This window comes from Lissotriton vulgaris, unplaced genomic scaffold (assembly GCF_964263255.1).
Source record: "Lissotriton vulgaris unplaced genomic scaffold, aLisVul1.2 SCAFFOLD_1406, whole genome shotgun sequence".
In the NCBI taxonomy this organism is placed as follows: Eukaryota; Metazoa; Chordata; class Amphibia; order Caudata; family Salamandridae; genus Lissotriton; species Lissotriton vulgaris.
In genome coordinates, this window is record NW_028248590.1 from 235,709 (window position 1) to 250,148 (window position 14,440).

General features: G+C 45.4%; 1 protein-coding gene across 1 annotated transcript in view; it reads left to right on the plus strand.

Annotated features, from left to right (window-relative positions):
* The window catches only part of LOC147663993 (uncharacterized), a 264,963-nt gene that overhangs the window by 170,979 nt on the left and 79,544 nt on the right, over positions 1–14,440 (plus strand). The window contains exon 8 of the mRNA XM_086950021.1: positions 9,927–10,241. Coding sequence (XP_086806147.1) covers positions 9,927–10,241 — 315 coding nt within the window. The remainder of the gene's footprint in view (positions 1–9,926; positions 10,242–14,440) is intronic.

A 14,440-nucleotide genomic window follows, 5' to 3' on the forward strand; every position in this document is an offset into this window, starting at 1 on the left:
TGACCTCACCTAATGTTATTCCTTCCTGGGCCTCACTTGCCTGTCTACTAGATAAATCTGGTTGATCCTGTGCACACTCTATTTGTGTACAGGACATGCCCCTAGAATCTCTATGAGGGTCCTGTTCTAGATCAGTTACGAACAGAGCTGTAAAGTGCTCAGTCCACACTTCCGCTGGCAAGTTTGGTTCGCCCGCAAGATTACCCTCCTTACAGCCAGTTCTTACTATTGTCCAGAATTCTTTCATGTCCCGAGACAATAGTGCAGATTTAATATTTAGCCTTTAGTTTCTTCCAGGGATAATTTTGCAATAGAGACAACTTCTTTGTACTTAGCCCGTCTACTTTTTATTAGTGGCTTTTCTTCCCCTTCAACAGCCGCCAGCAACGCTGTCTTTGCCTTATGGCAATAGTCATTATACCACATATGTGGGAAATTTCTGTTTTTTTTGGGCGACTGATAGGATTAAAAATTATAGCTAGATTAGTTGTAAGCTGATTATGGAGTGTTGCAATGGAGTGTATATGAGCAGAGTTGGACCCATCACCTGTGGACGTGCTCAGTTCCTGCAATATAGGCATAACCATTTCATATAATTCTTCCATTTTCTCTGGTGACTGTTTCAATGTCCCCCATTTTATTCTTCTCCGGTTGTTGGTCAAGATCAACCTGTCATCAATGGGGGTCTCACTAACAGGGAATATACTTGAATCTGGAATCTTAAAGTTTAGTGACAAAGCATTATGGTCACTGTCCACCCGTGGAAAAATCTCAAAGTCCTTGACCCGGTGCCAGGACCTACAATCAACCATAATATAGTCAATTTGAGAGGCCTGGCCGGTTCTATCAAATGTGGGCCTACTCGGCCTATCTGAAGGCATGCGGCCATTACAGGCCCTCAAAGAATGGGTCAGAACGATTGCATTAAGACCAGGGGCGACCAAGATTTACCTGGGCAAGTTTGCGGGTCCGGTATAGCCCACTGTTGATCCTCCTCATTGGTAATGACATCATACAAACCTGACAGAGGTTCGTAATGACAATTTAGATCTCCACCCACTATCAGGCCTGAGTTGGGGGGCACCCTCAGGATAAAAAGATTTAATTCCTCAAGGGTTTTGGATTCCTGAGCAAGAGGTACAGGGCGGGAGTAGATGTTAATAATTGCTAGTTCTAATTTTGATCGAAAAGTAAGCAATACCGATTGAATATCTTGAGAGTGGGTATTCAGGGAACTTGGATAGCAGCCCTCATGGGAAGCTACCCATATACATAGACCACCTGATGGCCTCCCCCTCCCCCTTGTGGTGGCTGGTATACTATGGGTAACAAAACCCACCCTTGTGCAATCGTCTCTTTCCCATGTCTCCTGGAACAGGCAGACATCAAATTGATCGATAAACGCGCCCCATTCTGGGGAAGAAAGCTTAGCCTTGATGCCGGCCAAGTTCCAAGATAGAATCTTGAGATCTCCACCAGACCTTGTTGTTCCATCGGGTGACATTTGAAGATTGTGCAAGTATACGGTATCCGTATAAAGATTAGGCGGGGAGGGTGGTATAATTTCAAGTGGCAGAGGAGGAAATTGACATACCCCTGCGCCCACCCCAGGCAACGTCCAGTCAGAGGCCACTAGTTCAAGAGTTAAACCTACCAAGGGTGGCCCCCGGAAGAGACCCCAGGTTTTCCAGGACAGTCCCTTCCTTTTTATCCTTGCCGCTTAAACCAGCACTCATGACTTTAGTGGTTACTAGTCAATCCACTTCTTCCAAGGGGCCGTAACGGTTGCTAACTTGCAAGTCATAAAACAGCGGCCGATTAACGAAGAGGCTAGAAGTCAGTTGTTGACCCTCCACCCTCTGTTTGTTATAACCTAAGGGGGGGCTTGTCCGCTTCTGGTCGGCATAGTTGTAATAAAAATAATCAAGGGGGAACACCTTCACTCCTATACCGGTCTCAATTTGGGGACTTCTTTTCTTAAGTAAAGAGCTTACCAACTTGGGGGGTTTTGAAATTAATGATCACACAATCACCACTAGTATTTTTTTTGTTGGGTCCCACCCAGTCTACTTTCCTTACCATCAAAATATCCCCAGCCCTCTCATACGGAAGGTGCCTATGTGTTGCAAGCCAGAATAAGCTTTTATTCCTAAGATCTAGCTGCGGCTCCCTCTGCGAAGCATTTAAAGATGGTACCCCAGTTAATACAACTACATATGGGAATGATTGTGGGGGAAGATCTATAGTTGGCAACACAACATCACCCTTATCCCCCGTTTTTTTATTCCTTACATCCCATTTCTCCCCTGGGTTTACTGGATTAGCGGGGGATCGGGCCGGTGGGTGACTACTCTCTATCACAGGGGGAACTGGCATCTGTGGGCTGTTGGTACACTGGCCAAACTCAGGTTGTATGGACAAGGACTGTGGGCCTTTGCTAGCACCTTTAGCGGCAAATTGTGTAGCGGTAGATCTTTGCCTACTGCCGGACGTCTGTTTCTTCATGGGCTTGCCAGGGCATGGGATAGAACTTATTAAGTAAACCTCCCCGATTGAATCCATTACTTTTATCAGGAGGGATGGGTTGCATATGTTTCGCTAGTACCTTGTCTGTCAGAAATCTCAATTTGTCAGCTAACGGGGCGACCTCCTGCCTAATCAAATCGCCAAGTTGGGACAAGAGGTCAGTGATTAATGACTGTGCCCAGGCTGGGTATTTTGATGAAGTGGGCAGAGTATTGAGGGGCTCTATTCCATGATCCTGAACGATGGGAGCTTCCTCTCTAGAATCACACCTCGTCCTTGCCTTCTTGTTTGCGGTCATCCTCCCGACTGTCAATTTATGCTTCCCCTTTTTACGTGTGACCATACTATTTTTAGGCGATGTTATTAGATCCATAACAGGGTCCACATGTAATTGAGATGGCAATATCTCGATTTCAGGGGATAACGGGGTACCAGACAAAACAATTTCAGTGGGGGGATCTAAAGTGGGCAAACAGAGCTCCGGTGTAATAGAAAGTCGCCTTTCAGTCCGTTGAATTTCTGAAGTGACTACCCCTAGAGCCCTTTGCAACATTTTATCAATTGATGTTACTGGCGGTGGTGTTGCTACAGCTGATTGGCCCCGAGCTACATTTTGCTTCGGGATACAGGTCTATTTCCTCATTTTCAAACTTTGATTATTTATAGGGGAGCAACCCTTGCCCTCGTTGCTATAAGGTACAGATCTAAATTACTTAACCAGCCCGAATTCTTGTGCCTCCCAGTAAGCAAAGTCACTGATCTCCGCAGTTTAGTTGTTCCCAGATAAGAGCCCCAAGGATAACTAACTCTCTGCCCATCTACAATTAAGTACACAGACAATAAAAATAATTTGAGCACTGTGACTGAAAAAAGGGGATACAATAAAGAGAAACTGCCCTGCTGTTAGGAGACCAGTCCAACAATATCTTCCGGCACTGGAATCTTACCGCAAATCGTTCCTTTTAATAAGCCAAGGGGGGTAGCCCTGCCCTGCCTCTTCCTGTCCCGGACGGGCGCAGATGGACCCGGGCTTGGCCCGCGCGCGTCTCGCGCCCGGGGAGCCCACTCGAGTTCTTGGAGTGCCTCCTGGCGCTGGCGCTCGGACACGGTGCTCAGCGTCTGCTGGGCCGATGGGAATTGAAGTCCCACTGGTGTCGGCTGACGCGTGGTCGTTGCAGTCCCCCCCACACCCCCCTCCGGGACTGTAAAGGAGGCTGGTGGCTCCAGATAGGACCAGTGGCGTGTGGCAGCGAGTAAACCGGCGTTTCACATTTTTTACTTTCCAGCTAGGCAGTTTTTGTCCCCAGTCAACTAACAATATATGACCTTAGTCATTACCATGGTCTTATTTGCTCTTCTGCTTGTTACTTGACTTGGCAGTGTCGCAGATGCAGCGCCTTAATTGTTCTTTAGGGAGTCCATATATCTATTTTGTTTCTTTTTTTTTAGTTACTAACAGATGGGCTCCGCTTTCCGCAGCTGAATTTGATTCATGGTCTCCTTTGGTCCCTTCTGTCCTCGAAGAATACCCTAGTCTTCTTTTGTTTGCAGGCCTCCAGTGTCATTTGTTAAGCCATTTCTTGTACCCAATTAAAAGCGTATGCTGCACGGTGATTTCAAGAATTGCTAATCAGTTTTAAGTGAATTAGAAGTACATGTTTGATTTCTGAATATACCCTTTAAAATATCTTTGACAGCAGCTTTTTTTTACTAGTTTATCCTTTGTTTTCTGGATCTCCCAACGTCTCCTATTCACCAGTCCTTTTATAGATATCAGAACCGACAACAAATGTATGTGTGCTACTTGCATCTGTGTTATTTTATAGGCAAGATATTCTACAAACCCTTTGGAGGTTCTTTTCAAGGTTTAGATTTGCATACACTCTTAGCCTACAAATGACATGTTGACATTTTCTTCACATGCACTCCTGTATTTTTCCTTCCTATTACGTCCACACTCAGGAGGTTGCTCTTTTTTGACAATATTGACAATGTTATATGTTTGACATAATCACCTCATTATTAGCCTTGACTTTGTTTATTTGTATACTAGCTTACCCGTCGCACGTTGCTGCGATATCAGAAGAAATGAAATTCAAGGAAACTCGTTATGATAACATTAAATTTACTTTGTGTCATTGTTATTGAACCTTATTCATTTTATTTTTGAAAACATTTCTAAGTGTGGCTTGAGCAGTGCGTCCTCGATTGGCTTCCAGTCTTGATTCTGGTTGCTCTCCTGTTTCATTCGAGCGGGCTTGAGCAGTGCGTAATTGATTGTTTTCCAATCTTGATTCTCGTTGCTCTCCTGTTTCACTCGAGCGGGCCTGAGCAGTGCGTAATCGATCTGTTTCCAATCTTGGATCTCGTTGCTTGTTCTTTGAGAAGAACGGGCTTGAGCAGTGCGTACTCGATGGGCTTCCAATCTTGATTCTCGTTGCTCGTTCGTTTGAGAATTACGGGCTTGAGCAGTTTGTATTCGAACAGCTTCTAATCTTGCTTCCCGTTGCTCGTCTGTTTCTGAAGCTTGTAATGCCTTTTTCTTTCGTGCTTCTAATGTAGATTGACCAATCGATTTCCGTTTGGGGGTCATAACTGTTGATGCACTCAAATTCGCTGTCTATTTTAGTATTCGATTTATTATTTTGGCCCTGGGGGGCCAATTTTTTTTTTAATGTTGACAGAAACCTTTGTAGGAATGTACTCAACAACTTCCCAAAGTTTCATGGCCATGGGATGAATGGTGTAGTAATGCATAAAGGACAAACAGACATACTTTGGTTTATATATATATAGATTAACTCTTTCTGAACTTTTCTCTATTTTCTGCAAACATTTCAAAAGGAATCTCGTCCATCAAAAGCTGTCTTAAGTTCGGTTAAATGATTTGTATTACTGTCCAGTTTTATTCACTCTGTTCATTAACATAACAAATATTTGTCTCTTAGTATTCTTCACTCATTTTCTGCTCCTTCTTCCACTGGAACCTCCAATGGTTTGCATTTCTGCTGCTTATGAAGTGTGTGTGTTGAATTGCAGGGTGCTTAGTCTCTGTTTACCTGCCCCCCCCTCCCCCATGTGTAAAATGTCTTTCTCTCCCTGTAGTAAATGCTTTTTTAGAGAGAAAATAATCCCCTCATCTGATTTTAGCTCCTGATTCTATTCACTTATTTTGATGGCCTTGTCTGGGTGCTAATCACACGCTAGAGGATTTTAAGCAGACTACCAGCCCAGGTGTAAGTTAGTAGACCTGATACAATGGGCCTGATTACAATGTTGGGCGGACACCGTTGCGGAAAACGAACCGCCTGACCTTAGGTCGGCGGTAACCGACTGCATTATTATGATGCGACCTCCCAAAGGCCGCCTGTAAACCTCCATTGGCCAATGGAAGCTTGTGTGGTGGGCAGAAAAGGCCCGCAGCACAAGCTTCCATTGAGAAATGGAGGTTTAGTTCACGTCTGTTTATTGTGGACACAGCGTTAAGCCTACAACCTCGCGTCGAGGCCGGCCGCGCACAAATCAATTTCTTTAGTTCGGCGCCAGTTTGGATGAGGGAGGCTTTTTAACACAGCACCATGCCTACAACCCTCCTGGAGGGGGCCGGCCGCGTGGCTTACTTATGGGCTGGGTAGGGGTGCGCTGCAAGCGGGCATGTGTCCATTTCGGTGGTAGGGCGTGTGGCGGGCAACTAGGCCAACTGTCGTAAACTGCGCAACAGGGCGCAACTGTCTCGTTGAGAGTCGAGGGCCAGAGTGGCAAGTAGGAAGAAAGAAAGTAGGAAAGACAGAGAGGCCTAGGAGAAGTCAGAGAAGAAGAGAGAGTGATGAGTACGTGCAGCATGCTGGTAGGGCAAGTGTAGGGGGGCGCGCGCAGGAGCAGGACCATCATCGGTTCCCGTGGTGGTCAGGTACACAGCCTAGTTGGATCCGCAGGGACGAGCGCATCATCAAAGAGGTGCAAAGCGCGAAGTCTAGTGGGCATATGGCATGCATATTCTATGGAGCTGAGGTGTCGCACTAGGGGTTCCCAAACTGCCTTCAAATGTGTGTCTCGCGCTTGTATCCTTGCCGTGAGAAGCTCCATCGCCAGGACCTGCCAAAGGTGTACAAACCAGGAAGCTACGGGAGGCGCCTCCTTTCGCTTCCAGAATAGGGCTATGAGTTGTTTGGCTGCCCCTAGCATTTGAAGTGTGAGGGTCCAGTCACTGCGGGTGTGAGTGCTTTGAGTGTGGTAGGGCGGATGCCGAGTAGAATTGTGCGAACTTCCTCAGGTAGAGAGAAACCCAGCACCCCCTTGATGTGACTGAGCACCTCCTTCCAGAAGACGGTCAAGGTCGGACATGACCACCATATGTGCACAAAGTCGCCAGTCGCAGAGTCACACCTCCAGCACATCGGCGAGGTGTTGGGGAACATTTTACTAAGACGCAGAGGGGTGTAGTACCATTGGGTGAGCAATTTGTAGGCGTTTTCCCTCTGGGATACTGCGATATATCTTGGGTATGTCCCTCCATAGCCTGTTCCAATGGGAGAGGTCTATGTCTGTGCCTGTCGCTAATTGCCATTGTCATTGGTAGGGATGTGCAGGCGTCGACGCAGGGTGCTGCAGAATGAAGTATATGTGCGAGATCAGTCTCTTCAGGCCCCCTAGGGAGCGTGCCAGCTTCTCAAAGGGCGTGTATGCCCGGGTGGCCGCTCGATACATGACCTCCCCCGCAGTCCAATGACGTAGCTGAGTGTGCTGTAGAGCAGCCGTCGGTGGTATCCCAAACTCTTCCTTACAGTCCTGCCAAGTTTTGGGCGAACTCCCTATGAAGAGGTCTCCAATCACTCTACAGTCCCCTTGTATCCACTTGTCAAACGCCCGGGTCCGATGGGCCGGGGGGAACTGTGGATTCCCGGCAATCGGTGTGTGTGGAGATGGGAACGTGGTAAGACCCCTAGACACAGCTACTTTATCCAAGATGTTCAGGACCGTTTTTGTGGGAACCGCAAGGTACGCACTTTTGGAGCGTGCGGTACGCGGGAGCCAGAGCAAGTCCCATATGGTGCGCCCTGTGACTGCCCTGTCCATATGGAACCAGTGCTTGTCACTTTCGCGTGAGCCCCATTCCACCACGAATCGGAGATGTGCTGCCCAGTAATAATGTACCAGGTTGGGGCATGCCAGTCCGCCTGTATCCCTTGGTTCCATAAGGATCTTCTGTGAAAATCGGGGGCGATTCCCGCCCCAGATGAAGGACGTGATTTCGCGCTGGAGGCTCCGTATGCAGTGAAGCAGAATAGGGGTGGGTAAGCATTGAAATACATATAGGATCCTAGGGAGGATCGACATTTTCACCGCGTTGGGACGCCCCAGCCAGGATACCATCAGGGGTCTCCATTTCCGGAGATCCTCTAACACCGCTCTCCGGCACTCCGTCCAGTTTATCGAAGACCAGGAGCCCAATTGGGGAGTGAGGTCAAGGCCCAAATACCGAATGTGGTTTTCCGCCCATCGGTAGGGCACAGCCTTCTGCAGGGATGGGAGCTCCTCAGCAGGTACAGTGAGGTTAAGCACCCAGGATTTAGTGTGGTTTATTTTCAGGCCCGAGGCCTGCTCGTACAGGCAGAGTACCTCATGAGCAGCCGGTAGGGATTCGCGAGGATGCGTTAGGGTAGAAATGGAGGTTTAACAACATTCCTGCACCATGTGGCAGACACCATGTGGTGCCAACAACACGGTGCAGGGATGTTTAGGGGGGCACCATGGAAGACCCCAGGGTGAAATGCAGAGGGCCCTTCTAGGGGCCCCCAAATTCAATTTCCGATATCCAATCTATGTTGGAAAAGCTCACATGGATTGGCTGTCAGAAACCAACATTGTAATCCTGACATCGGAGCCAAGCCAGGCTCCACCGTCATTGAAGAGATTACTATTCCGCTCCTGTTCTGATTTCCGATTGGCTCACAGAGCCCGTCGGAAAAGGTGTGGAATCTACCTGCTGGTTTCCTTCTGACCGTCATAATCAAAATACGGCGGTTGGGGGGAAACCTCAGGCTCTCTGCCCACCATCCAAATCGGGCCCAAAGTGTTTTCTGTCTCCCTTTCTCATTTCTTTCTCTTCCTCATTTTTAATCCCCTTCTTCAATTCGTGCTTTACCATAGGCTCCTTACTACATTTCTTAGGCATTTATCTTTATCTTTTGTTTCATTTGCTTAAACGTAACGTGGTGCTATTCGGTTTATAACATGAAGCGGGACAAATTCCTTCCTTCTTAAATATTTAACAATGTCCTTCATCTGGCAATAGTTAAAAAAAAATTATAAATGTGGATTTCCTGTTTCTATAGCTTTCTCCTTTTTCGTTTGTATAAATGGTTTTATACTCCTATTCTTCTTGCCTTTTCTTTCCTGACAGATGATTGACCTAGTTCTATCTTCCCCCATATATATATATATCTGGGAACAGCAGTTTTTTAGAGGATGTGCTCAACTCATTAGTCCATTTATCCTTTCTTGTCGGCATAAAAACTGCTTTTGTTTTTCAGTTTGCCCTCCCGCCTCATTCTCTCACTTTAGAGATTGTCTTTTCTTAATGGACCCTTCTGCCATTGAAGCCTACACTTTATTCCTACTGATACTGTTTTAGGGATTATTACACTTTTCATTCCGCAAAAACAGCTGAACAGCTATTATATCTGATTGACTCCTGCGGGAACCCCTTTATTCTCACAGTCAGGGAAGCCCACTGTCCATACTTCAGTCCAGACCTTCCTTACTTCCTCCTCTGAGGTCTTTCTTCTAGTTTTGACTAGCTTGCAATGTTTACCTGCTACATTCAATCTTTCTGTTGTGCTGTTTTTTAACCAAGGGCAAATTAAAAACAAGGTCATTTTGGTCATGTATCACTTGGTCACACATCCTTAATGTAAGGCAAGCACACCTTTATAGCTAAAATCGAAGTATATATCCCCCTTAACCTTCTTTGCTGTCACCCAGTTTTCTCTGTAGATTCATTGATATTAGCTATATCAATAGATAGTAATCGATTGCTGTGGCTAGTGTCCTGTAAGTCTGGACTATACTCTAGTATCTCTTTCTCTTGCTCTCTCTTTCATACACACATGCGCACTCCCTCTCTCTCTCTTGCGCTCTCTCTTTCTCTCACTCCGTTCCCCCTTAAAATTATTTGGCTTAGAAGATAAAAACGTTGAATATCTTTTGACATTCTATTGTTTGAGACCAATTTTCTCAATTAAATGTTTTTCACTGTGTTATCTCCCAACTTTCTATTGACCTGCTTTGATAAAAAACCATATGCACTAAATGTGAACATACTAGTATTAATTTGCAGCTTTTAAGACGTCAATGGCACAGGTCTTGATAATTGTATTGTATTTTTCAATTTAAAACAGCCATGGCTCCGAAGGTTGGCACTATTCAGTGTTACCCTACAGCGCCTGAACCAGGAAAGGAGCTGATACTATCATGCGAGATCAACAGATATTTCCCAAAGGGAATTCAAGTGGAGTGGTACAGAGGCAACATCCGGATTGAAAAGGCTCATGTGGAAAACAAGACGAGATCTGCTGGTGATGTTTACGAGATGACTTCCATCGTCAAATTCCAGCCCACTATTGCTGATCACCAAATGGAATTTAGACTGGAGGTTTGCCATTCGACTATTTCCAAAGAACCTATTGCAGAGAGATTCATACTTCTATTTCCAGGTATGAAATAATTTACATTGGAACATTATCATTTTGAATAGTGCAATGCATATAGTGCTGGTTATGTAAACAGGGCTCCAGAACCTTTTTCCTTGTATGTGTTAGGCTACAGTATGTAGGGAGAGCCAAGTGTGGAGCCCCATTCTGGAGATGCAACATCCTCGTGTGAAGTACTGATCAGTAGTTGCTTATGTTGAGACGTTGAGTTCTTATCCAAGCAACAGGTTGAGTTGTTGACTCATCTAAGTCAAAAGTGATCCCTCCTACTATGATTCACATTCCTAGTCATTGTGTGCCGTTAGCTACTTTAGTAATGTGCCTGAGTATTATTATACCTAGGGTAGACAGTATGGTTAAGCTCAGATTCCCTCTTTGTCTTGTAGTGCACCTACTGTATCATATTTGTATTTGTGTTTATGTACCCCTCTTTTCTAATTCAATTCTTTAGGTTTTTGCAACCCTATCTTAAAGCTGCTGTCAATTTACATCTATGTTAGGGTCATCATCAACAGCAACATCTATTTCCTCACAAAACCCTTGGATGCTGGGTAAATGAGATTTTCCTAGTAGAGTGTTGAACTATATATTTGTAGTGAATCCCACCTAATGACTGCACAAAGAAAGCAATAGTTGATGTCGCAAATTCTATAATCAGTGGCATTACTGGTGACCTCACATATTTTAGCACTGACCTCTTCAATTAAACCAATAAAGTGTCTCAGCAACTCCACACTGAGAGATGAGTTTGACATGTGGCTACACCCAGCCAGCAGGCTTGGCACACAAGGCCTACCTTTAGCCATGCCCTGCAATCAACACCACCTCCTTTAAGACATGCTAGGACTACTATCAGCGGTGAATGTGCAGGCTTGCCACATTTGCAGTCCTGAAATTCTTTTGCAGCTCCTAGAGACCTGTGGTGCTTAGTTGGTTTTGGCAATCTGAGTAGTAAGGTTGTAATGCCGTTCTGGACAACCCGCTACGCCTTCAGGATTGCTTCAATCAGTGTGCCATCACTGTGTACTTCCTGGTCAGGTCCCTGCCCTCTCACCTGTCCCCTCTTACCTAGGTTTTAAGGGCAACAACTCATATTGTTTCATTACCACTCTTAGAAGAGGTCAGCAACGTGCAGAGTTTTGTCCCCGGTACAATGCTTCTATATACTGGGACGGAGAGCGCCTCCTTCATTTAGTGTAAATAATACGGTTTAAGGGAGCTATTATTTACTGGTGGAAAGTTAGGCCCAACAAAAATGTAATTTTCTTTAATAATTGTAATCCCAAATCAACCACAAAAGTGACATTTTTGATAACTACTTTCAAGGGCTTTCACTTTGGCAGGGAAGGTAAGACCACTAAATAACCACATGAGGTTCTTCGGACACTCAGAAGACCTACACTCACATCTGGGACTAGCCACAGTCCTAGCCCAGAGTCAATAGACATAGCTGTTACTCTGAGGGTAGTGGCAATAGGTACAAGGTGTACCTGGAGGCTAGTTCCTGTTGCAGAGCCTCGTAAGCACAGCCACAGGGTGTAGCCAGCATTTTCTGTTGACGGGTAGAGACTAGGCTTAATGGCTGAATTTACTGAATGCCACATCTTCTTTCAGAGCCTTCCCGGTCATGGCCTGTGGGCTCTGGAGTAATGCATGAAAGATGTGACCAAAAGACACACATACTGCTGGACACCTATTGATCATTAGCCTAACGATTTGCTAAGTTTCTCAAAGGTCTCACGATTGGGTGTGGTGCCGACAACAAAGCGGTGTGCCCTGTAAAACTGGGTATAGCCAAAGATTATTTATGGGATTGAGCACATGGGTTGCCGAAGACCATGTTCTGCATTGTGAACTATTGACTATGCCTATGACAAGGGATATGGAATAGAATTGGGGGTCTTACTAAATGTCCATGAGTAAAAATGTGGGATGACATGTTTACCATCACCCATGCAGGTACCATCTACCTTTCGTTTCAACTAAAGGTCTTTGCAGCAGCTGACAAGGCATACTATAGCGCTTTTCTGGCCAACTTAGAGGAGGAAGGCTGAGTGCATGGGATGTTGATTTGTTCATCTTCTTCCTTCCTGATTTGACGAAGTTAGTAATATTCTGGCATTATGCTTACATTACCTCTACACAGTTGTATGGCGTACACAAAGGACTCCTCTTTGCCACTGATGGCAAACACTGTTTGATTCTTCTCCCAGGTCAAGTTTATCACTGACACACAGCTGTGCTGTCTTTTGGGAATTACCTGAAACTTCCATTATGGTTGATGGGTACCTTGGTCAGTACTATTACCTTATGCTTTCTGATAATGCAGCCTTGGGTGGATGGAAACATCATAATATTCACCAAAAAGAGGGCCTAGTGCAGTGGTGGCTGAAGGAAGAGTTTGCTTTTTTCGTTTCAACACATTTCCTGTTTTTGACCTCTGATGGGTAGAGGTTGCTGAGTGGTGAGAACTCTTGAGGCAATGGTGCCCATGGCTCAGAGGAGCACATAGATGGGGAAGGAGATAGAGGTCCATTGTTAAGAGGATGGATAGGGGGAAGGTTTCCCAAGATAAAGCCATGCTGATATTTCCAGTGGGTACAAGGGGTGTGGTATGTGGGATCCTCTGGGGAGCTGTGCCATTAATTCCCTGCTGGCATATGTTGCTACTTACTTGAATGTCAGAATGCCCACTTGATCTGTCACAGTTTGTCACGCTTCCAACCATGAATACTGAAAAGGCCTGGGCATGGGGCCAAGAACTGAGTCAGGCACAAGACTTGCATTGTTGCAGCTTTTACCCTGTAACTCCTATTTCCCCCCTTACTACAAGCACCACTGAACATCACCTCTGGATCAAGACAGAATGGGCTGTGTCTTTTGTTCTGTGCACTATTCTGCAGTACACTTGAGTCTGATGATGTTCTACACTGTATTCATGCATTCTGAGAAACTGAGATGCTTCAGTTCAACCATTCCATACCAAAAGAAATGAATATTGGATTGTGATTTGAGAAGATACGTTCACTGGAGGTGACAGACGGAACACCAGTGTCCAACAAAGCTGTACCTCCCTTTCATTAGAATCAGAGTTTAGAGGAATATAACTTGTCACTAGCGTGTGTTGGTTTGCTGACACTTGGTATAGTCAAGTTTATTTAAGTTGCTCAGTAACCTTGCATTTAAGTTCAACTGGCAATAAAAAACATAAATAACCATCAGTTTAAAGAATATAACAGTTTACAACAGATTATTGCAGTGACAGTGAGCAGGTTTAAAAAGCTTCACTAAATCTACATTATCAGCTAATGTGCTTACAGATCAAACGATACAAACTAGATTTTAGCTTGTTGACCACCCATTACCACAATAAAACATTGAGTGACTAAAGGCTCCATAGCACCCTTTATGGGTGAAGAACTGGGTGCATATAGATTTGCAAAGATTAAGCATCTTACAACAAAATTTATTCCTGGCTGTGAGCGGGTTTAAAAGAGTATAAAAACCCTTGTCGTGAAGTAAAAGCAAGCCGCATCTCAATCTGTAGGAGTGTTAACAAGTTCTAATAGAACCCACAGCATTGGCTAAGGAGCAGCAGTTCATAAGAGTACAAGCTGTGCAGATTCAGACCCATTAGGCTGGCCTTTCCCAGAGTGTGCAAAACGATGGTGCTGTTGAGCCGTTAGCCGCTAGTGAGGCTCAATAGATTTTTTTTTTTTTTTGGGGGGTTCAAATCTGCTTTATTGTATAAGATGACTTGCATTACACAGCTTCTTGTACACACAACCCGGAGGCCGGCAGCAGAGTAGTATGGCCAGTACACAGCCATGGAACCGGCATACCGGGGCCCGGTGGCACGTCACACATACAGGTAAAGTTAGTTCCATAGGCGGTGTTGGAGGGCAGGTAAGGATGAGCAGCAGTAGAACAGAGTTTTTTCGAGGAGAGTTTCTCCTCCTTTTTGTTGAAGAATAAAACAACGAACAAAACACCCCAACTGGGCAGCAACTAAGAGGCAATTCACGGCTGTGTAGTAGGATAGGTGATAGTATTCTGGCATGGCATCCCAGGCAAACAGAGGTGGGTATGATATCTTGTGTCCGGTACAGCTGCCCTAGCATAAAAGAAACCAGCAAGGGCTGTGTGTAAAAGGTGTACAAAGCCTTGGAGTCACCCGCAGAGGATGCGAGAGCGTGTGGTGT